General features: G+C 41.0%; 1 protein-coding gene across 2 annotated transcripts; it reads left to right on the top strand.

Moving 5' to 3' along the window:
• The first annotated feature begins 434 nt into the window (after positions 1-434).
• ptprna (protein tyrosine phosphatase receptor type Na) lies at positions 435-21874 on the top strand. Of its 2 annotated transcripts, none has more exons than XM_089002004.1 (24): positions 435-778; positions 3782-3832; positions 10110-10220; positions 10497-10599; positions 10736-10868; positions 11131-11323; positions 11410-11559; positions 11673-11801; positions 12485-12519; positions 13025-13284; positions 13749-13835; positions 13970-14049; positions 14192-14256; positions 15530-15739; positions 16639-16851; positions 16931-17078; positions 17199-17272; positions 18529-18606; positions 18826-18945; positions 19058-19224; positions 20316-20369; positions 20660-20724; positions 20980-21053; positions 21148-21874. In XM_089002004.1, exons 1-24 carry the CDS (start codon positions 703-705, stop codon positions 21217-21219), a joined length of 2748 nt encoding a protein of 915 aa, XP_088858130.1. In that variant the 5' UTR covers positions 435-702; the 3' UTR covers positions 21220-21874. The 2 variants fall into 2 exon arrangements, with proteins under 2 accessions (XP_088858130.1, XP_088858129.1); XM_089002003.1 differs by having other exon boundaries at positions 436-778; positions 16591-16851; positions 21148-21872.
• Positions 21875-21918: the final 44 nt, after the last annotated feature.

The raw sequence follows: 21918 nt of genomic DNA, 5'->3' as shown, positions 1-21918 counted from the left end.
GGGGGACACCCTGAATTGGTTGCCAGCCAATCGCAGGGCACACAAAGACGTACAACACTCACACCTAGGGATGATACATTTTTTTAAATGTTTAAAAAAGTTGAATGGTTGGAGTACAGGTAGTGTATTTTGACTAAATAAGGAGTCAGATGCTTTAGTAGGTCTATTTATTTTGGAATTGACGAATTGCATGAGGCTATTTGGTTACTTCTCACACATTGGAACACATGGGTTAATTTTCTCCTGTGTGTCGTCAAAAAATTGAAGGAAATTAGAAGTCTGTGGGTGTTGCCATGTAGACTGAGGTCCACGTCTTTTTTTTTTTTTTCACGTCTCCCTTGCTATTTCAGCCTTGGATGACGTACCTGCAGTTTCGTTCATGGTTCATTTGGTTTTACGTTATTTCCGCAATGAGGCTGATAGCCCCGCCCCTCGTCCTCATAAATTTCCACCTTCTCAACGGGATAAGATTTTACTTTTTAGAACAAGCCAGTCTTTCAGTCAGCCACTAGTCGCGCAGATAATCGAAAAATACAACTGCAGCCTGTTATAGTTTTGCATTTGGTTGCCCAGAAGAGGAGCTGTTCTCTAAATGTGAGCCATCCACACTGGCCCCGCAGCCCTTTCTGTACACAATGGGGATTTAACAGAGAAAAGAAATAGCAAGGATTTCTTCTGTTCTACGTGACAACTGAACGCACCATGCAACATCCGAGGGCATGGCGATCCGTGCTGTTCCTCACCGTCATTTTACACGCGGGACTATCAGACAGATACGGTAAGATGATGGAGATGATGGATAAACGCTAAACGTATGTATCGGTCGAGGTTATTTTAATTATTATGATAATAGCTGTATTTTTATCCTCAAATGTGAGTTGTGGCTTTCGTTGTCACCATCGAGCTTGTTTGATTTATTTCGCAAAACAAACAGTAGTTTGTGATCCCTAATCGATGATTAGCTTGACGATGTAAGTGAGAAGTCATAAGGAGTGCATTTTGTATTCATTGTGTCTTATTCATTTTTTTAAATCGATTATTATACTGTATTAAATTATACTGTAACAGCAACAATAAAATACACTTGTATTTTATTATGTTTGTTTTATCGGGGCTGGTAGCACGGTCATTTCCCCCAATCGTTGAATAAGTTATCGGACGGCTTTTCACCAATAAACAATTACAAATGTATCTTAGTACTGTATATATAAATACAACATTTCGTTTTTTTCTGACTGAGCAGAAATTACAAGCTATAAAAGTCATTTTTCCCTTTTATTTAATTCGTAGGAAAAACAGTAACCTTCCACAAGTTGAACATATTAGTCAGTCCCAAATGCTGTATAAATTTATTGAATGAGTAAGTGCTCATTTAGGTTTGTTTTGTAAACATTTTTTTACGTGTGGTTAACAATCTGTTCACTCTCATCACTATCACATACAGTCAGCAAAATATGAATAAGATTGGCAGGTTTCAAAAAATTGTTGACAATGAAAAGTGTGCCGTCACATTAATTGTAACACAGTTACAATTTTCACAATTTGTACAATACAATATAATACAACTGGTATATGATCTGGTTGGCGACCAACGGTGGGCGCTGTCGGCCCCGCCTGCACCTGCACAGGTGCTGGTCGTCCCGATCAGATTGGCGACCAACGGGTAGCGCCTGCAGCCTCGCAGGTGCTGGTCGTTTTAATCACTGACACTTAAAAGGACACCCGGCACGACCATCCGGTGTCGGTTCATTTTTTTGTTGCATGTTTGTTGTGTATGCTGTGCATGTGTTTGTTTAACCTTGGCGGACTTTTACTCTTGGTCTTCTTTTGATACGTTGTATTTTTTTCTGTTCAGTTGATTTTGATGTTTTACATTTTGTTCCTGCTGACCTTTATTTTAATACAATTTGTCAAACAACCTCCTGCTCCCTCTTGCCTGCTTTTTGGGATCCGCACTCACCATCACCACCTCGCAAAACGTGATAACATCCTGGTTTATATAGTGCTGCCACAACATCTGCAGCTGCAGAACATAAGTGATAAATAATAATAAATAATAAACACAAAACATAAAACAAGGACAGTCATGCAATCCAAAACAATTTGTCCCTCATACTTTTCCCTTTTCGTCTTTCGGGATTAAGCATAATTTAAAAGAGGTGAAAAGGTGTAATGGGAACTGAGCCAGAAATAATACAGCACTTTTACCCATTCATGCTGAAATATATTTTTTTTGTTTACTTCGAACAAGCATCTAAGCGGGCACATGCAACTTACTGTGAGGTTCGCGTAGAGGCATGTTTTGGCATAGATAATGACTGCTTTGACATATTGTTGGTATCGAATCAACCTGAAAGGGGCTCAACACCGTTGCAATTTATTTTACTTAATTCCTAACTACAGTTGGACACACATTGTTCAACATTGTCAATCAAACCTAAATACAGAATCTGTGTAGGTTTACAGTACAAATCATCTTTATTTATGTAGTACTGTCATCACAGCTGCAGCAGCAAGAAAGCACTTTATATAAATCGACTACAAGAGTGTTTTATTAAATGTATAGAAGTGCATTAATGTGTCTGAGAAGAACAAGCTGTGTCCATCAAAACATTATCTTTTTTTGCAAAAAGTGACTTTTTTATGTATTGTGATGCAAAAGCAACATTTTACCTTGTGATCCATTCATGTATTGATTTTTAGACAAACTCATACTTATTATTGACTTTGATGTCATTTTAATTTCTCTTGTACACGTCCAAATGGTGAGCAGGGAGCAAATAAGGCACACAGCGACAAGCACTCGTTACCTTAAAGGACAACCGACGTCACTTTTTTGTTTTTTAACTGACATCGGAAAAACCTTTTATAGCATCTAAAATACCCAAAACACGCAGTATGATATTTTTAATCAAATGCAAAACACCAATAAAAATGACTTAAAGTGTCCAAAATCTGCAAAAAATTGAGCTGCGAATTGGGCATTTTCAGAAAGTCCCGCCCCCAGTTGGTGACGTCATGACAAGACGTCTTGGCTTCAATGGCTTCAAAAACAATGGCTTCAGATTCGGAGAATATGCTTTCTTGTTACACATCCAGTTATGAATATGGTTCAAATAGTTCTGAAGAGGAAAGCATACATGTTTGCAATCGATTAAAGAATTATATGTGCCATTTTGAGCCAACATTGGGGGAAAATATCTCAGCCAAAAAAAAAGAGGCACAAAATGGCGACCTCCAGTGGCCACCTCCGCTCCCACAGGCTGATAAATTCCTTATATGGAGCTTGGATGCCCTCTTCTGGCAGCAAAATACATTGACGTGATGGAAGGACTGCTACAATATGTATTTTTTCGGTCAGGGGACGGTCCTTTCGTGACGTCACATACGGACTTGTCACCACCTCAAAAACAAGACTTCCTGCATATATAGAGCGAGTCTTAAAACGTAAAATATAGCTATATGCGGTGGAATCTTATTAAAATACGCTCAGTAGAAGTCATTTGAAGCCATTTTACAAATTATGGACACAACTTGTCCGGAGACGTCGGTTATCCTTTAAGCGTTTGCGTCCTATCTATTGCCAAATACCTTCTCATTCACACAAAATCAAAACCATATTCGAAATCTAATGAGAAACAATAGAAGAGATTTAAAAGTGAGTGTTGTGATTATTTGTTTTATTTAAATCACAGTGCATTTGAGTGAAGCTACCACTATGTCAAACGTTTTGAATTCACACATTTTACCTGTGGGTCTTGTTTGTTTTTGTCTGCATCAGGGTGCTTGTTTGAGAGAAAACTGTGCTCCAGGGATCAGTTTTGTTCAGATGGTAAGACACAAACACACACACAGAAACACTCAGAGTATCCATTTATCGTATTTTTGTGTTTCCAATAAATGTAGAGACACAAACCTTGTACAACAAAATTATGACAAATCCAGCAAAGGATTTTTTTCTCCTCCACAGCAGCCCTTGTGTCCGTCTCCCACTGTTACCTTCCCATCTCTTTCATTAGCTTTATCGAAGCCCCACCTCCCTTCTCTTGTGTCTCCATGGCAGCACTGACATCACATCGAGGTCAATACCCCCACAGTTGTTGTGCTAACACAGTGATGACTCACTGACAGAGGCTTACGTATGTCTCCATGTAAATCTTACTGATGTACACGCATAACATAACACAGAATACCAAATGTGACTACACTTGCAATCCAGAGGCAAACAAAATTGGAACATTTGTTACTCAAATGAGGATAATGCAGAAAAATGTTCATCAACACAGAATTCCTGAGACCATAAAGACATTTTCCACCGGAGTACTTTTGGTCTGAAGTGCACAGAGGTGCACAGTATATGCAGTCAATCTATATACACATAGGCAGACCGGTAGTTGAGTGGTTAGCATGCCGACTTAACAGTACAGGGGTCTTGAGTTCAAATCCTGCTCTGGTCTCCCTTTGTTTTTTTCCCCCTGGGCCCGGGTAGGCATTCTCCAGGTCTTCTTGTTCACTACTCCCACAATCCAAAAGCATACATGGCAGGCTGATTGAACACTTGAAATTGTCCCTATGTGTCAGAGTAGTTGTTGTTTGTTTTTGTGTGCCCTGTGATTGGCTGGCAACCAATTCAGAGTGTACCCGGCCAGGTGCCTGAATACGGCTGGGATAGGCTCCTGCACCTACCACGACCCTCAATTCATATGAATGAATGAATCTAACCACATACTGTAGAATCAAACTCTGGTTATCTAAATGTTGAGAGATAAACAGATAGAAAACATTTTCGTTTTTATAATGTTTTTTTTTGTAAAGTATAATTAATGAATAATTAATTATCTGAAAAATCTCCAGATATAATAACAATTAATTACAGGGCACTATTTATTGTACATTACAATTGAGTTGTTTAATTTAGTCTTTTATCATAAAGTTTGACATCAGTTTTTTTAAGTCTGAGCCACACGTCGAAGAAACGAAAATAATTTTGGCAAAATCGTACAGCATATCCATTTCTCAAGGTGGTAAAAAAAGATGTTCTCTTTGATTAGTATAAAGTATAAATAGAGGCTAAAAAATAGATTAATCCCTTTAATCTGCTCATTGTAAGAATTCACAGTGTCACCATAGCAGGCGGGCTTGTGTCAGATTTAGAGGGCGTATCGAAAGACTGCAGTGAGTCATCGCTGCGCCACAAAAATGTCCTCGTGGTTTGGTCATTCTCACACATTGCATTCCGAAAGTCAGTTTTTTATTTTTATTTTTTCTCGCTATATAATTATTTTTTCATGGTAACTCACCATTTCATATAGGTGTTTTAAAAACACACACACACGTATATATATATATATATATATATATAGATAGATAGATAGATAGATAGATAGATAGATAGATAGATAGATAGATAGATAGATAGATAGATAGATAGATAGATAGATAGATAGATAGATAGATAGATAGATAGATAGATAGATAGATATTCACGGTAATATCAGAGCATTGACATCAAATGCTGAGTATAGTTTTTGCTTTTTTGAATGTTGCTGTGCCGATGACTATTTTGTGCTTCGGAGCCTTTTACTAAGCGAGTTGCTTGTTCTGTAGCCACAAAGGGACATAAGTCTTCTTGTGCCGGTCCCAAGCCTGGATAAATACAGAGGGTTGTGTCAGGAAGGGCATCCGACGTAAATGCTTGGCCAAAACAAACATGCGGATATATATATATATAATAAATCCTCGTCTCACCCACCATGGGTGGTGTCTGTCCCCATTTCAGCTCGGGTCCTCTACCAGAGGCCAGGAAGCTTGAGGGTTCTGCACAGGATCCGTGCTGTTCCCAGCACTGCGCTTTTCTGGACCGAGATATCCGATGTTGTTCCCGGGATCTGTTGCAACCACTCGTCGAGTTTGGGGGTCACTGCCCCAAGTGCTCCGACCACCACAGGCACGACTGTCACCTTTACCTTCCAGGCTCTCTCCAGCTCCTCTCTGAGCCCTTGGTATTTCTCGATTTTCTCATGTTCCTTCTTTCTGATGTTCCCATCACTCGGGACCGCTACATCCACGACAACGGCTTTCCTTTCCCCTTTATCTATGACCACGATATCTGGTTGGTTGGCCATTACCATCTTGTCAGTCTGTATCTGGAAGTCCCACAGGATTTTTGCTCGGTCATTCTCCACCACCTTGGGAGGTGTTTCCCATTTTGACCTTGGAGTTTCCAGTCCATACTCCGCACAGATGTTTCGGTAGACTATGCCAGCCACCTGGTTATGGCGCTCCATGTAGGCTTTCCCTGCCAGCATCTTACACCCTGCAGTTACGTGTTGGATTGTCTCAGGTGCCTCTTTGCACAACCTACACCTTGGGTCTTGTCTGGTGTGGTATATCCCTGCCTCTATGGCTCTGGTGTTCAGGGCCTGCTCTTGGGCAGCCAGGATGAGTGCCTCTGTGCTGTCCTTTAGGCCAGCCCTCTCTAGCCACTGATAGGACTTCTTGAGATCAGCCACTTCTGCTATGGTTCGGTGGTACATCCCGTGTAGGGGCTTTTCCTCCCATGATTGTCCCTCTTCCAGCACCTCATCCTCTGTTCCCCATTGACTGAGACATTCTCTGAGTACATCATCCGTTGGAGCCTTCTCTTTGATGTATTCATGGAGCTTGGATGTTTCATCCTGGAAACTGGCTCTCACACTCACTAGTCCCCGGCCTCCTTCCTTACGGCTTGTGTACAGTCTCAGGGTGCTGGACTTGGGATGGAACCCTCCGTGCATGGTGAGGAGTTTTCGGGTCTTAATATCCGTGGTCTGAATCTCTTCCTTTGGCCACCTTATTATTCCTGCAGGGTATCTGATCACTGGCAGGGCATAGCTGTTTATTGCCCGGGTCTTGTTCTTGCCATTGAGCTGGCTTCCGAGGACTTGCCTCACCCGCTGGAGGTATTTGGTCGTAGCCGCTTTCCTTGTTGCTAATTCGAGGTTGCCATTGGCCTGTGGTATACCGAGGTACTTGTAGCTGTTTTCAATGTCTGCTATTGTTCCTTCAGGGAGTGAGACCCCTTCAGTGTGAACTACCTTGCCCCTCTTAGTCACCATCCGACTACATTTCTCCAGCCCGAATGACATTCCGATATCACTGCTGTAGATCCTGGTTGTGTGGATCAGGGAGTCTATGTCCCTTTCGCTCTTAGCATACAGCTTGATGTCATCCATGTAGAGGAGGTGACTGATCGTAGCTCCATTTCTGAGGCGGTATCCATAGCCTGTCTTGGCGATTATCTGGCTGAGGGGGTTCAGTCCTATGCAGAACAGCAGTGGGGAGAGTGCATCACCTTGGTATATGCCACATTTGATGGACACTTGCGTTAGTGGCTTGCCATTGGCTTCAAGTGTGGTTTTCCACATCCTCATCGAGTTTGCAACGAAGGCTCTCAGGGTCCTGTTGACCTTATACAACTCCAAGCATTCATTGATCCATGTGTGTGGCATCGAGTCATATGCTTTCTTGTAATCAATCCAGGCTGTGCACAGGTTGGTATGTCGGGACCTGCAGTCTTGAGCGACTGTTCTGTCAACCAGCAGCTGATGTTTGGCACCTCTAGTATCTCTACTAATGCCTTTCTGTGCTTTGCTCATGTATTGATCCATGTGTCCACTTATCTTAGCCGCAATGATGCCTGACATGAGCTTCCATGTTGTGGAGAGACAGGTTATTGGCCGATAGTTGGAAGGAACTGCACCCTTTGAGGAATCCTTCATGATCAGGATTGTTCGCCCTTCGGTTAGCCATCCTGGGTGAGTCCCATCCATCAGCAGCTGGTTCATTTGTGCTGCTAGGCGCTCGTGGAGAGCTGTGAGTTTCTTTAGCCAGTAGGTGTGGACCATATCCGGGCCTGGTGCCGTCCAGTTTTTCATACCTGAGACTCTTCCCTGTATATCTGCCGCTGTGATGGTAACTGGGTTCTGCTCAGGGAGGTTGCTGTGCTCCTCTTTCAGAGTCACCAGCCATTGTGCACTGCTGTTATGTGCGACCTCCTTCTCCCATATGCCTTTCCAGTATCTTTCAGTTTCCAGCCTTGGAGGGTCTGCTCTGCTGTTAGAACTCTGCCACTGAGCGTACACTTTCGCAGGTTGTGTTGCGAACAGCCTGTTTATTCTTCTGGCCTCATTCTCTTTCGTGTACCTCTTTAGGCGACTGGCCAAGGCCTGGAGCCTTTGTTTGGCAGTTTCGAGTGCTTCAGGTATGGTTATCTGCATGTACCTCTTGGGTATTGGCCTTTTATTCACACCTCTCTGGGTCTCCGTCAATTGACTCACATCTTTCCGAGCCGCCTTGATCTTGGCCTCCAACCGTCTTTTCCATGGTGGGTAATGAATCTCGTGGCTCTCATGGTTGCTCTTGTAGCCGAGCATCTCTAGGATCACTGATGCTGAGGTGTATATCAGCTCATTGGTTTCCGTGATCGTTCCGGTCGGGATCGTTCTCAGTGCTGCATTCACAGTTTCCATGAGACTTTCAGGTGGTACTTCAGATAGCCGTTGTAATCGGTGCCTTCGTTGCCCAGTTTTCATTCTTGCCATGATCTTATCTCTCAGGTCATTTGCTGCCTCGCTCAGCATTTCATTTATTGGGGCTGGCTTCCCAATCTCATTATTCATTGGGGCTTGCCTCCCAATCTCTGGTTGAACCTCTTACTGTGATGTGGCAGCCTGGGGCCCTTCACCTCGGAATTTGTGTTGTACCTCATCAATCTCAAGTTGTGATAGCAATTGCCGTTTGTGGATATTGGAACACTGAGCTACTCGTTGTTTCGTGGTCAACCGTAACTGTGGGTTTCGAAGTAACCATTCAGCCCCCATTCTCCGCATGTAACCCCTCTGACTAGGGTTGCTTGAGTAGTAGCATTCCAACAGAGCCATGTTATCGCATCTCGTCCATCTCCGCTTTGTTCCAGTAGCCCATTTTTCATCAGGGTGCTCTGGTTCCCCAGCACCTGACGCAGACCTTGTTTGGCCGGGCGACGTCTGAGCCGGCATGTCATTCCATTTATTGTCTCTCATCATTGTATGAGGTAGGCATTAGCGTGAAGGGTCTTGCCCAAGGACCCACACTGGATGATGTCATTGTGCTCATTTCTGCTCATTTTCTCTGCCACAAGTGGGATTCGAACCCTCGTCTCCCATATGCCAAACTGATGCCTTATCAACTGAGCTATATCTATCTATCTATCTATCTATCTATCTATATATATATATATATATATATATATATATATATATATATATATATATATATATATATATATGTATATATGTGTATATGTGTATATATGTATATAATATAAATTATTTTCAATAATCACATGTGATAAAAAAGCAAAAACTGGACACTTATACTGTAAATATGGGTTAATGCAATACAGGTACATATATCAATATGCCTTTCTTGATACTTGCACTATGTACAGTTTTTTTATGAAACGGTTTTGCACATTAACAGTATACAGTTGACATTTTTATTTTGCTATGCTTAGAATATCTTGTTTTCTATCCTTTCACCCCCCCCCCCCACTCCATCCCCTTTCAAATTGCTGCTGTGGACTGCAAATTTCCCCATTGTGGGACAAATAAAGGTTTTCTGATTCTTATATATATATATATATATATATATATATATATATATATATATATATATATATATATATATATATATATATATAGAGATAGATAGATAGTAAATGATCAAGTCAGTCCTAAATCCAGTCATGTTGCCATGAGGCTGCCTGTAGGTAAGTAGAGAGTGTCCACGAGGGCGGCTGGTGACAGCGAAAGGCCATCGTTAAGTACTCAATCGGCAATGCGGGATAAAATGTGTGGGCTGTTCTTCAATTGTATGACTCGTTTAAGTGCTACTGTGGTCACACAGGATAGAAAGGTTGCATCAGCAAAACTTTGCACATTTCACATTCTATGTTGAAGGCAGTATGTTGCATGGATTGAGAGAAGGTTCAGTTTGAATGAATATTAACCGAGTTATATATTTTTTACATATACTGTAATGCAGACTGGTGTATTTTCTTAATGAATGTGTACGTGTATGTTCAACAGATGGCCTGTTTGGTCAGTGTCAAAGTTCTAAGCAAGACCGGGTCCAGTTCCAAGTCACAGTTCCTGTCCTGAAGAGAATGCAGGAAGTTCTTAAACAGCTCATGTTGCAAGGTGAGTTTGTGACACTTTCTAACTGTGGAGACAGTCCATTAGTATCATAATAAATAAACAAACCAAATAAATAAATACATTTACGGAAGTGTGGAGCTAAGGAAGCGTTGAGTTGCCAATATTTTGACAGGCTAATAGGTTCAAATGGACTCATGAATACGTTTGAACTCATTTGTCTATCAAAATATATTTATTCCACATTGGCAGCTGCACACTTCCGTCATAGCTAAACAATACAGTGGTGGTCACTGAATGTCTGCGATTGCTTTGTTGTAGGGCTATCCTGGCAGGATGACATCACACAGTATATTCTATCAAAGGAACTGAAAAGAGTTCCTCACATCACCCAATCATCCAAACCAAATTCTTCGCATGCTCAGTAAGTTCTCCCCAGCTTCACTCATGTTTAATGATACACAACACAAGTTCATGGGAGGTGTCCAATAAACACGTCTTTCCCGAAATCTACCATTCTGCGTCCATTCTAATCCTTTTTTTTCTGGCTGGTACGCAAGGTCCAAACAGCATGTCTTCAAATCAGGATCTGCAGCACCTGCTGGCAACTATGCGGACTACATGATTGTTGAGCCTCCTCGGTCGCAAATACAAGTGCAGGGAGTCTCCATCAACCCTTACACATACCAGCAGGTTTGACTCTCACATAGACGTACAGTATTTAACTGAACGTCACAAAACATTCGTCATTTCTGACAGTTACTCGAAAACCCACTGAATCCTTTAAAATCCTTAATGGTTACTCCTATTAACTAATGCATGTATTCATGGCACACAAAGTAGTAATTCATAAAACCTTTGGCTGTTATCGGCCCGATAGTGGACCACAAACTTATGTTCACCACAAATTTCAATAAAAGAAACAAACTGCCAAATATATCTTTTTCAATAACAGCACAGGCACCAAGATGAAGCAACAATACCTCTGATGAGAGGAGAAAGTTATGGTCGCACCACCAAATGGTCGCAAGCCAATCAGAAAGAGAGAGAGCGAGACAGGCACCTCCTTCAGCAGGCATTGTCTGTCTATTTGGCGTCTGCGCCATCCTCTTATCGCCACCGTAGACCAAACTCCTTAGCTTCTGCAGGTACAAACATGCCGATATTAGGCATACAAATATCTACAGACATACTGTACCTTGCAATTTGGTTTGATGTCATAACATATTCTCAGGACTGCCTTATTATGATGACTTTCAAATGGAGTTACCAGTGGACTATGCAGAAGATTATACCCTAGAGGAGAGACTTGGATCTACAAACAGGCAACCGCCGCTCCAAAATAAGGTCTCTCAGGTGTCTAGCACCCGGTCTGGAAACAATGGTGAGGGGAAAAAACAAGTTAAGACGCTCATAAACGACACTTTTTAGATGATCTAATGTGCATCACTGTAAATATATGGCTCTTTGTAAAGATGATGCTCTATGCTTTGTTAGATGGCTTGCTGCAAAAAATGTCTGGCGTCCTACAAAGGTACGGAGTCGACCCAAAAGAGCTCAGCCAAGAACAGCTCTACAAATTAGCCCTCATATTGCAACTGCTACAAGCCCAAGACAAGACACCAGGTATTATATGCAAAGTCCTACTGGACCCTTCGCACCCTGCCCACAAACTTTTCCAGCTACGCTCCTCAGCCAGGCGCTATCGGGCTATGCGCACCAAATCCAGCAGACTTTTAAACAGCTTCTTCCCCCGAGCCATTAACTTTTTAGTAACCCAAAAATAACTGCATCGTGCATCTTTGCAATTTTGCACAACCCTGTGAAACAGCTTCCCGTTCTAATCATTATAGCTCTAGTTCTGTACTCACTTGAACCACTGTTACTGACCTATATAATCTCCAGTACTTTGAGCCACTGAAGGACATCTGCATAATAGCACACTTATTTTACTACAAATATGACGACTGATCATTTAAAATAGTTCACTGATTTTCTGCACCAACAGTATAACTGTTATCTGATTTTTTGTTTCTGTTGTTCTTGAGAGGTACCATTTACAATACATTAAGGAATTAGATCAGATCAGATCAGATTAGATTAGATTAGATTAGATTAGATTAGATTAGATTAGATTAGATTAGATTAGATTAGCCTTTATGAGTGTCCTCCATAATTTCTGGCACAGTCCCATTGATATATTCAGTGATTTTTCTCCACAAAGTGTGTGCAACCTGTTTTTCCATCCAGATACTTTCAATTTGAGTTGAATAAACGTAATTTGCTTTGTGTCTCTTTTATCAACACAGATCTAAACGAGAAGGACTTTGTCACTCTCAAGGAGGTATGTCACCGTCTGTAAAAAGAGTTTTATAAAAGGATAGAAATGGCACTTAATACATTTGAGTTGAGTTTACAACTGGAACATAACTGTAAAAGGCACTCTCAGCTTTTGTGTTGTGTTATATTATTTGTTTTGTTTTTTCTTGTTTTGACGTCAGGATGGCACTGCGACAGTGGCTGTCTTTACAGCAGCTTCTATATGTTGTGTTTCTACTTGTTGTTCTATTGTACTTGTTGTTCAGCTTCTATATGTTGATTTCCCTTTCTCTTCCTTTCATAACTTTGCTGCTATGAATTAGGAATGTCTCCAATGTGACACAAATAAAGGTTATCTCCTCTCATCTCATAGAATACTTGAATTCACTTTTAATTATGGGAATGTACTAAAGCATCTTTATGCGTAGTATGCGCACTTTCAAAAGTCACAACAACGAAAGCTTTCCTCTGCGTTGACTTGAGGCAGCCAGTCTCTCCTAATAAAGTTATCCTGTCTGCTTTCTAAATAGATTGAGCTGTTAAAAACAGACAGCGTGCCTATGAAGCCAGAGAAGCTTGCGTCTGTCCCTATTGCACCTGATGCCCCTGAAGCCCCACAACCTGTGCCAACTGTAACCATGCCTACGACGAAGAGCACAGGAGGCACTCCAGCAGTCTCCCAACCATTAACGGTGACTCCTGACGAAAGAGAAAGTTTGAAGGAAGGCGTACCACAAATTGAGGCCACAGGAGCCAAAGAGGAGTATGGCTACATTGTCACGAACCAGAGGTCAGTATTTACTCTAGATCGAATATAAAAAAAAATACGAGTAAGACGTTTTATTCCAAAAAGGTGTAGCTGTATTTATTCTTGAAAGGCACTGTAACATGAAGCACACTTTGAACAATTCTACTTTCATGATTCATTTAAAATTCAGTATAAAGAAAAGTTACTATAATAATAATATAATAAACAGTTCCGAAAGATTAAATACAATTGAAATTGGATTATATTAAAAAGTTAAATACAACTAAACTGTACTAAAAATGTGCCATACAACATTCCAGTCTTGATTGAATGTATTGATCATTTGTTTATATTTGAAACATACTCGCCTTTATCTGTAGATCATTTTACATAAGAGTTCAACATGGAATATTTTTATATTTTTTTGGAAAACTATTTATTTATCTGGGGGCCGGGAGGGATATTGACATTGTGATGCAAAAGCACAATAAAGGCTTTTTTTCCAGCCCTCTAAGTTTATATGATGCTGTGAAGCTTCTGGAGCTACTGGCTGAGAAAATACACTTGACAATTAGCAGCTTCATCAATATAAGGTGTGACTATTTCGATGTCTGTGTTTTACAATGCATGCTAGCATATTTTAACCGTCAATACAAACAACTCGCTCTTTTGACAGTTTGTGTGTGTGTGTGTGTGTGTTTTTTTTTTTTTTGTTGTTGTTTTTTAGCGTGGTGGGACCTGCGTTGACATTTCGTATCCGCCAGAACGAGCACAATATGACAGCTGCAGAGGTGGCAGCAAAAGCTGGTGAGACTAAGATAATAAACATAGTCATGCAGCTTTATAGCCACGCAAGTTGTATTTTCTCACATTCAAAGAGAATCTCACCAAGCTTTCTTTGAGTCCTCTCACAGTGGATATTGATACACTTGTTTGTTTCCCACAATAGTGTCTGAAAGGAACTTTTTGGAGTCAGAGACAAGCTTGAAAATTGTACAGACTGGTGTGGGAGAGGTATGGCACGTACACGCAAATACATGCTGCGCTCAACAAATGAGGTATATTAAGCCGCCTGTCATGAAAAAAAGAGAAGAGCCCATCCGACATTCCACACTACGATGTGCTAATTAATAACCCTTATCTTTTTTTTCCTTTGAAATATCACGAATCTCTTGACAGTTTTCCACCATATCAGGTGTGGAATAATTTTTACACCCAAATTTGAGCTCGGTCATTTGGACTTTTCTGAGAAGTCTGAAATTAAAATTAATTTTCAACTAGTAAAACATTTTTTTCCAGTTCAGAAAGGCAAGTGAATTACTATGGATTTATTGCATAGTTTATGCATCTTTTTTTCCTTTAAAACACCAAATATAACAAGAACAATTATATTGTTGCATCAAAAATATACTCATCTTTATTTTTGTATAACATTAGAAAGATAATTATTGTAATAACACTTTTACATACTGATCTACAATGCCAATTCAGAATCAATAAAAATGCTTTTCCAGCTACCAATACTGTTAATTTTAGTCTGTTGTGTGTGTGGCACCAAGAGACTGTTGAATTATGGTGAAGAGAGCCATTTATGTTCTGCCCTTGCCCTTTAGTTTTTACGGAACACTAGAGTAGAACTTCACTGCATCACACTGAGAGATGTTTTCATCTTCTATTTTTTTTTATACCTTTTTCATGTTTTGTGAAATAACACTATTATAGAACAGTGCTACAACACTGCAAACTACACCTCCAGTAATAGGTATTTACATAAGTTTAATACCTTTCTGGGCTACGTCAAATCAAAACGTATCAGTGGCAACTACTGTTGGGAAGACGTTATTTTTAATTCAGCTCATATATTGACTGTCATTCGACTTCATTTTGAATGGAACTAAGACTAAATTTTTCTTTCTGGTAACCCACAGCCCTCATACCCACTGTGCTTGCCTTAATGTTCTTGAGTGAATGAGTGACAACATTGCTAACAGAGCAATGCCGTGCGTTGCCATGGTGCTTTGTCTCCACTCGTGGACTGTGGCGCCCAGATCCGAGGTGCTATGACAACAAGTGTCATTAACCTATTCCCCTGTTCCCACTGACTGGCTTCATTAGTCATCACCAGTATTTTCCCCCTAAATAATGGATTATCAACAAAAGGCCATTTTAATATGAATGTCACTTTAGAGTGCCTATACATCAGTGTGGGCGGAAGTGATGTTATAATATTGCAGATATGTACAGTGTAAAACGGAATGCATTTCTGTGTCGGTTTGTATTTTTCCAGAGGACAAATGCACAGGGTCTCCCTCAGGTAACCAGGGTCTCCCAGGGCTCCAGTGGGACGGTCATCACACTAGTTTCCATGGCAGTGGTAGGGGGAGTATTGATGCTGGCTGTGGCCATTGCTTGCCTCAGACACTACGCACATCAAGTGGCCAATGGCAAGCTTGGTCTGGGGCCAGAGGGAGGTGCTGTAACACACTTTGATTATCAGGTGCGTAGTTTACTTTCAGACACTCTTTCACGACAATGCTAACGTCTAACACATCCTCAATATTCTGTCTGCATCACCGACTTAAGTATATGCACAACTGCGTTATTTGGGCCAATATATTTACACCACTGTTAAATCCTACTTATATCCTGTTTACTTTATACTGTAATATCAATGCATGGGCCAACACATATCTTCTGCATAAAAACATTTTTTCTCCTTCAGTAAATGCTGTTTGCACTGGCCTCGGCCTAGTACACTCCATGTTTACGTCTCATTTTGTTTAACAGTAAAGTGACCCTGTCTGTTACTCAAGATTGTGGTCATAAAATGTTCCATAACATTTTGACATCTACGAATTTATGTACCACATTATGCACTGCAGGATTTGCAATGAGTAAAAGTGGTCAGTCGAATTGCGAAAATATGCAAGTAATTGGAGCCTCTCAGATGACTTTGTGCCAAAGTCAGGGTAATCCTTGAACTGATTGAGATCCAATCACAGGACACACATTCAACTCATCAGAACTCATTCACACCTAAATAATATTTAGAGACTTCAATTAACTTTCCATGCATGTTTTGGGAATGCGAGTGGTGATGGTCTTGGGGGAAAAAAATATTCCTAGTATGATACTGTCGGTTCTACAAATGCACTTGAGTCATTCTACTTGTTGAATTCTCACTGGTCAAAATAAATCGCATAATAGTACACAGCATAAAAGTACTCAGACTCTAACTGACTATCAAGGATATTAAATCACTATTTTGGGCTGTCAGCATTCACAAAAACCGTGGGCTGAGTTTTGTATGAGTGGTCCAACTCTTCCTTGTCTTTATCGCACATTCAGGAGTTATGTCGACAGCACATGGCATCCAAATCATCTCTATGCCGCCAGGACTGTGCGGGAGCAGCGAGCAGTGGCATGGCAGGCCCTGCAACGAGTGCCGGCGGGCGACGGGGAACGGATACATCGCGAGTGAGCAGCGTTTCCTCCCAATTCAGCGATGGACCACAGCACAGCCCGTCCTCCACCCACAGCTCCACTCCATCTTGGAGTGAGGAGCCCGCCCAGTCAAATATGGACATCTCCACTGGTCACATGATTCTGGTATCTGAGCACACCCTCTGATGTTCCAGCATATAACCGTGAAAACCTTATAGTTATGTCCTGCATCTCTCTCTGTCAGTCCTATATGGAGGATCACCTTCGTAACAAGGATCGTCTTCAGAAGGAGTGGGAAGCGCTTTGCTCCTACCAGGCTGACCCTAGTTCAGTGGCTGCAGCTCAAACTCCAAGCAACATGGCCAAAAACAGACAAGCTGAATCACTCCCATGTCAGTTCATCTATGTGTTGTTTCTTTACCAGCACATCATATTAGTGATCCACGTGGGTTTATGTATCACTTCTCTATTTCCTTAGTTTTATTGAACAGTCTCCACTTTTTTATTCGCAGATGACCACTCACGCGTGAAGCTGAAAAGGGAGCTGAACCCCAGAAAACAAGATTACATCAATGCCAGCTTCATTGTAAATGTGTTTTTAATAATTCATTCACTGCAAGACGTGCAAAAATGTATCCACTCCAGTGCCAGGGTTTTTGTCATTTTCACTCAAATTCGAGGACCCACAGAATATTGAGTTTTAGGACTACATGAATATTCAATGCAGCGTAAGAAAGCTTAGACTCTCTTCTTTCATCAGAAAAAAAGAGTTAATTCCCAAGTTATATGGGTCTGAGCTTGAAATGGAAGTGGTTTTACGAAAGGTAAATGCTACCCCCTCGTGGGAGGGAAAACATTGAGGTCTGACCAGCGGTTTATCCTCCCCCCGCAAGAAAAACCAAGACCCCAAAAAATTCATCTTATTTTCAATTCCCAACTAAATTTGGGAATGACAGTAAATGATAATGATAATATAATGTGCCTTACAATCAAATGTGCCTTATGTATGGATCCATATTGTACAGTAATTGCTTGTACATCATATTTTGAATGCATCTGAAGCACTTTGTTACATTTGTTGAAGTGGTCGCAAAAGCACTACAGTATATGAATCAGGATGTAACGCAATGGCAAGCCACAATTGCAGCTTCTATTCTATGCACCTTACAATAGGGTGCACCCTATACGGTATATGAAAACTGTTTTAAAATTGTCCATCCACCAAAGGTACACCTCATACAGAGTGACCCAAAAAGATGCCTACCCATGAAAATGTCAATTGTGGCTTTGACTAAAAAGCTATTTATTTCAAATTACAACCACACTTGATTCGGTTTATGGAAGACCATTCACCAGAGTTTCAGCTATTTCTGTCAATTTTAGCCAATTTATGGCTTTCCCAAGATGTGTTCCAAATCTCCACCATTTTGTTGCAAGCAAACCTGTACTCGTCTGACAAAGTTGTCAATCACTTTTACATACTCATCTTTCGCAAGAAAACATTGCTGCAGTGAGGAACTCAGTAGGACACATCTTTTTGGGTCATGCTCCAGAAAGGGTCACCCTGTACTTCAAAACGCTTTACGGTGCGAACATTTTGGAACCAAATTTGTCATGACTCAGTGCTTCATTCACCCAGTTGTTAAATTGACACTGTAAACATGTAAAATACATATACATGTACAGTATATGTGTGATCTATCATACTATTTTTTTTTGTTTCTGTTCTGAATATCATAAAGCAGAAATTATTATCATCTGTTCTAAGTTTTTGATCAGGAGAGAATCAGCTCGAGTTTTATGCGCACTAACCCTGCTTTCTTATTCCATTTCAATCAATAGTTTGATCATGACCCGCGCCAGCCAGCATATATCGCCACTCAGGGACCTCTGCCTCACACAGTGGCTGATTTTTGGCAGGTTAGTACTTCACTGAATGCAGTTGAAGCATTAGATCTTTTGACGTGTACAAAATAACTTGTGTCATGGTGATTGTGAAACCGAAAATAAATGATCACTGTCGCATGCATATGAAAGGGGATGTGTGAGCTCAATATTTTTTTGCAGCTCGTAAAAAGCTTGACAACTGCCGATTAGTGTTGTCATTGGATGTGTAAACAGTGATGCATGTGACTTCAGATGGTTTGGGAAAATGGCTGCACGGTGATCGTGATGATGTCAGCTTTGGCGGAGGATGGACAGAAACAGAGCGAAAGATATTGGCCTGATGAGGGTTCTTCACTCTACCACATTTATGAGGCAAGTTTTTAAAGTTATGGTACTCATTGCGGGTGCAGTCTGGATATATCTTAAATGAAACAGAATGATGTCGTCAGTTTTGGTAACTTTCTGCCTCCTCTGCCCTCTATAGGTAAACCTGGTGTCAGAGCACATCTGGTGCAAGGACTTCCTGGTGCGTAGCTTCTACTTAAAGAATGTCCAAACACAAGAGACAAGAACCTTAACGCAGTTTCACCTCCTGAGCTGGCCGGTTGACGGAATCCCCACCTCAACACGACCACTGCTTGACTTCCGCAGGTGTGAAAGCAAGCAGACATAAATGAGCATGAACCCAGTTTTTGCACAAACTGGAAAAGAAAATATTTCCCAGTTGAGAAGCCATTTACTCCCACCTCAAGTTTTCATCTTTGACTTGCACGTGATACGGCATTTCGCTTTTATATTTTGTCATGTCCCACACACATCATCAATAGTTACCAGAAAACAATGACTAAAACAATTTAGGAGAAAGATAAAATGTACAATGGGCGGCCCGGTAGTCGAGTGGTTAGCACACCGCCTTCACAGTGCAGAGGTCGCCGGTTCGTGTCCCGGTCCGGCCTCCCTGTGTGGAGGTTGCATGTTCTCCCCGGACCCGCGTGGGTCTTCTCCGGCTCCTCAGGTTTCCTCCCACACTCCAAAAACATGTATGGCAGGCAGATTGACCACTTCAAATTGTCCCTCGGTGTGAGTGTGAGAGTGACTGTTGTACGTCTTTGCGTGCCCTGCGATTGACTGGCAACCAATTCAGGGTGTCCCCCGCCTCGTGCCCGAAGACAGCAGAGATAGGCTCCAGCACCCCCCGCGACCCTAATGAGAATAAGCGGAACAGAAAATGGATGGATGGATAAAACAGTACAGTGTGTCTGAAGCGCTTCTAAACTTCATCCTTATTACTGTTCTCCATTTTGTGTTGTGCCCATTCCATTCACTGCTCCTCGTCTCTCTCCCTCTATCCCAGTGCACATCTAGATGTGCAGGTTTGTACTCGAACATCTACCAGTGTCATTTTTGCGGTTTGCAGCTAGTAGTCTGGCTCCAGTTGCATAGTCACAAAAATGAGCATTGGCAGGTGTGACTGGCTACTGCAAGAGGGACAGTGAATCCGGAGCTTTCTACTATTTTACCACCTCATAGAGCTCATCTTGTCATCCTTGACTGCATAATTCATTTCATTCTTCTTTTTGCTCTGCTTTCAAATTGCTTTTAATTCATCTTCGAGTCACAACTAACTGTGGCTCCATAATTCTGTGTTTGTAGCCATAAATCTCCTTCTCAAAACACTCGCGGTTACAATTTGGGAGAGGCACTCATTTTTTTTCTTCCATTCCCTTTTTGATGCTTTTCAGGAAGGTGAATAAATGCTACCGAGGTCGCTCCTGCCCTATTATTGTTCACTGCAGGTAAAAAAATATATATCAATAAATGAAATTATGAATACTCTGACAAAAATATCAAAATTACAGGAAAACTAAGTTTGAAAGTTTTAAACACAAGCCACGTGCTTTTTGATCATGGTGATCCCTGTTATTTGCTTTATTACGTAAGTTAATTCTAACAGTAAGTTAACAATTTAACAATGTATTTTGACAGCAACTACTGAAAGAACAATTGATTTACACAGTACTGTACATTGACAAATAGTGGATGCTATCTATACACTAAACTTTCTTTTTCTGGGCTGCAACCGCAGTGACGGCACTGGCAGGACTGGCACCTACATCCTCATTGACATGGTGCTGAACCGCATGGCCAAAGGTGAGTCTGCTCATTCATTCATTAGAATGCTTGACTGCATGCTTACGTTTCTAGGATTCTTTAGTGGTTATAAAACTGAAAAAAAAATTGGTCCACAAATGTAACAACTATAATTGGGGATATACCAGGAAGTGTGAGAGCACCAGTGTTAAAAAAAAAAAGTTTGATCTCACCTTCATGTCATTCTGTCAATTATTAGAGCACGATCAGTTTCTTTCTATGTAAGAAAATACAAAATGTGTGATCTTGTTTTAGGAGTGAAGGAAATTGACATTGCTGCCACACTGGAACACGTAAGAGACCAGAGACCCGGCCTGGTCAGCACCAAGGTACCATTCGTGTAATTAATTTGCAAATATTAAATGATTCCTACGTGCCCCATGTTTTGTCCTCACTGCTCATATTCTCATTTCGCCCACTCAGGACCAGTTTGAATTTGCACTGACAGCCGTTGCTGAGGAAGTGAATGCCATCTTGAAAGCATTGCCACAGTGAAAAGCAGCACCAAATAACACACCCGCCCAAAAATATTGTGAGACAACCACATTCGCCAGCAAATTCACTTGAACGAAGCAGTCATGTTAGGATTTCAATCACTAAAGGTATCTGACATCATAATGAAACACTTTCTCATCAAAAGTTTTAATTATGTTTTAATGTGCTTAATTTTCGGGGGTAGTTGATTGCATTCCGACCTTGGATATGTGATTAAGAATAATTTAGTGGTTATCAGACAGACGAGTAAATATACAGTGCCTGTGCGACTTTTGAATTTCTGTGGACCAGAATACTGTATGGTACTGTCTTGTTTGTGTCAAATTGGAGATGTTTTTATCGTGAAGCTTGACTTTGCCATTACAATGATTGTCTACATTCATGTGTTACCCTGTAACAAAGGTATGTACTTTAAAAAGTGCACATCACAGTGTTTCTCCAAGTCATTGTCAGTGTAAATTGTTTCATTTCTGTGCAGCAGTGTGATTAATGTAAATAATTCCCACTTGATAATTGTATTTATTTCATGTAGGAGGCAGATAAAATATCGATAAAAATGTATTTTTGACTTATTAAATGAATAAATGTGTGATGTGATGCAGCAAAACAACAAAAGCGGACATGCAATTGTCATTTTGTTCACTGAGGGCTCTCAGAACCATACAAGTCAGTGCAACATGCCACAATTTGCGAAAGGGC

The sequence above is a fragment of the Hippocampus bargibanti genome, linkage group LG08, assembly GCF_051943395.1.
Source record: "Hippocampus bargibanti isolate YZ-2025 linkage group LG08, ASM5194339v1, whole genome shotgun sequence".
Taxonomy (NCBI): Eukaryota; Metazoa; Chordata; class Actinopteri; order Syngnathiformes; family Syngnathidae; genus Hippocampus; species Hippocampus bargibanti.
The sequence above is the reverse complement of the archived record's forward strand: the minus strand, read 5'-3'. Positions and strand labels throughout refer to the sequence as shown.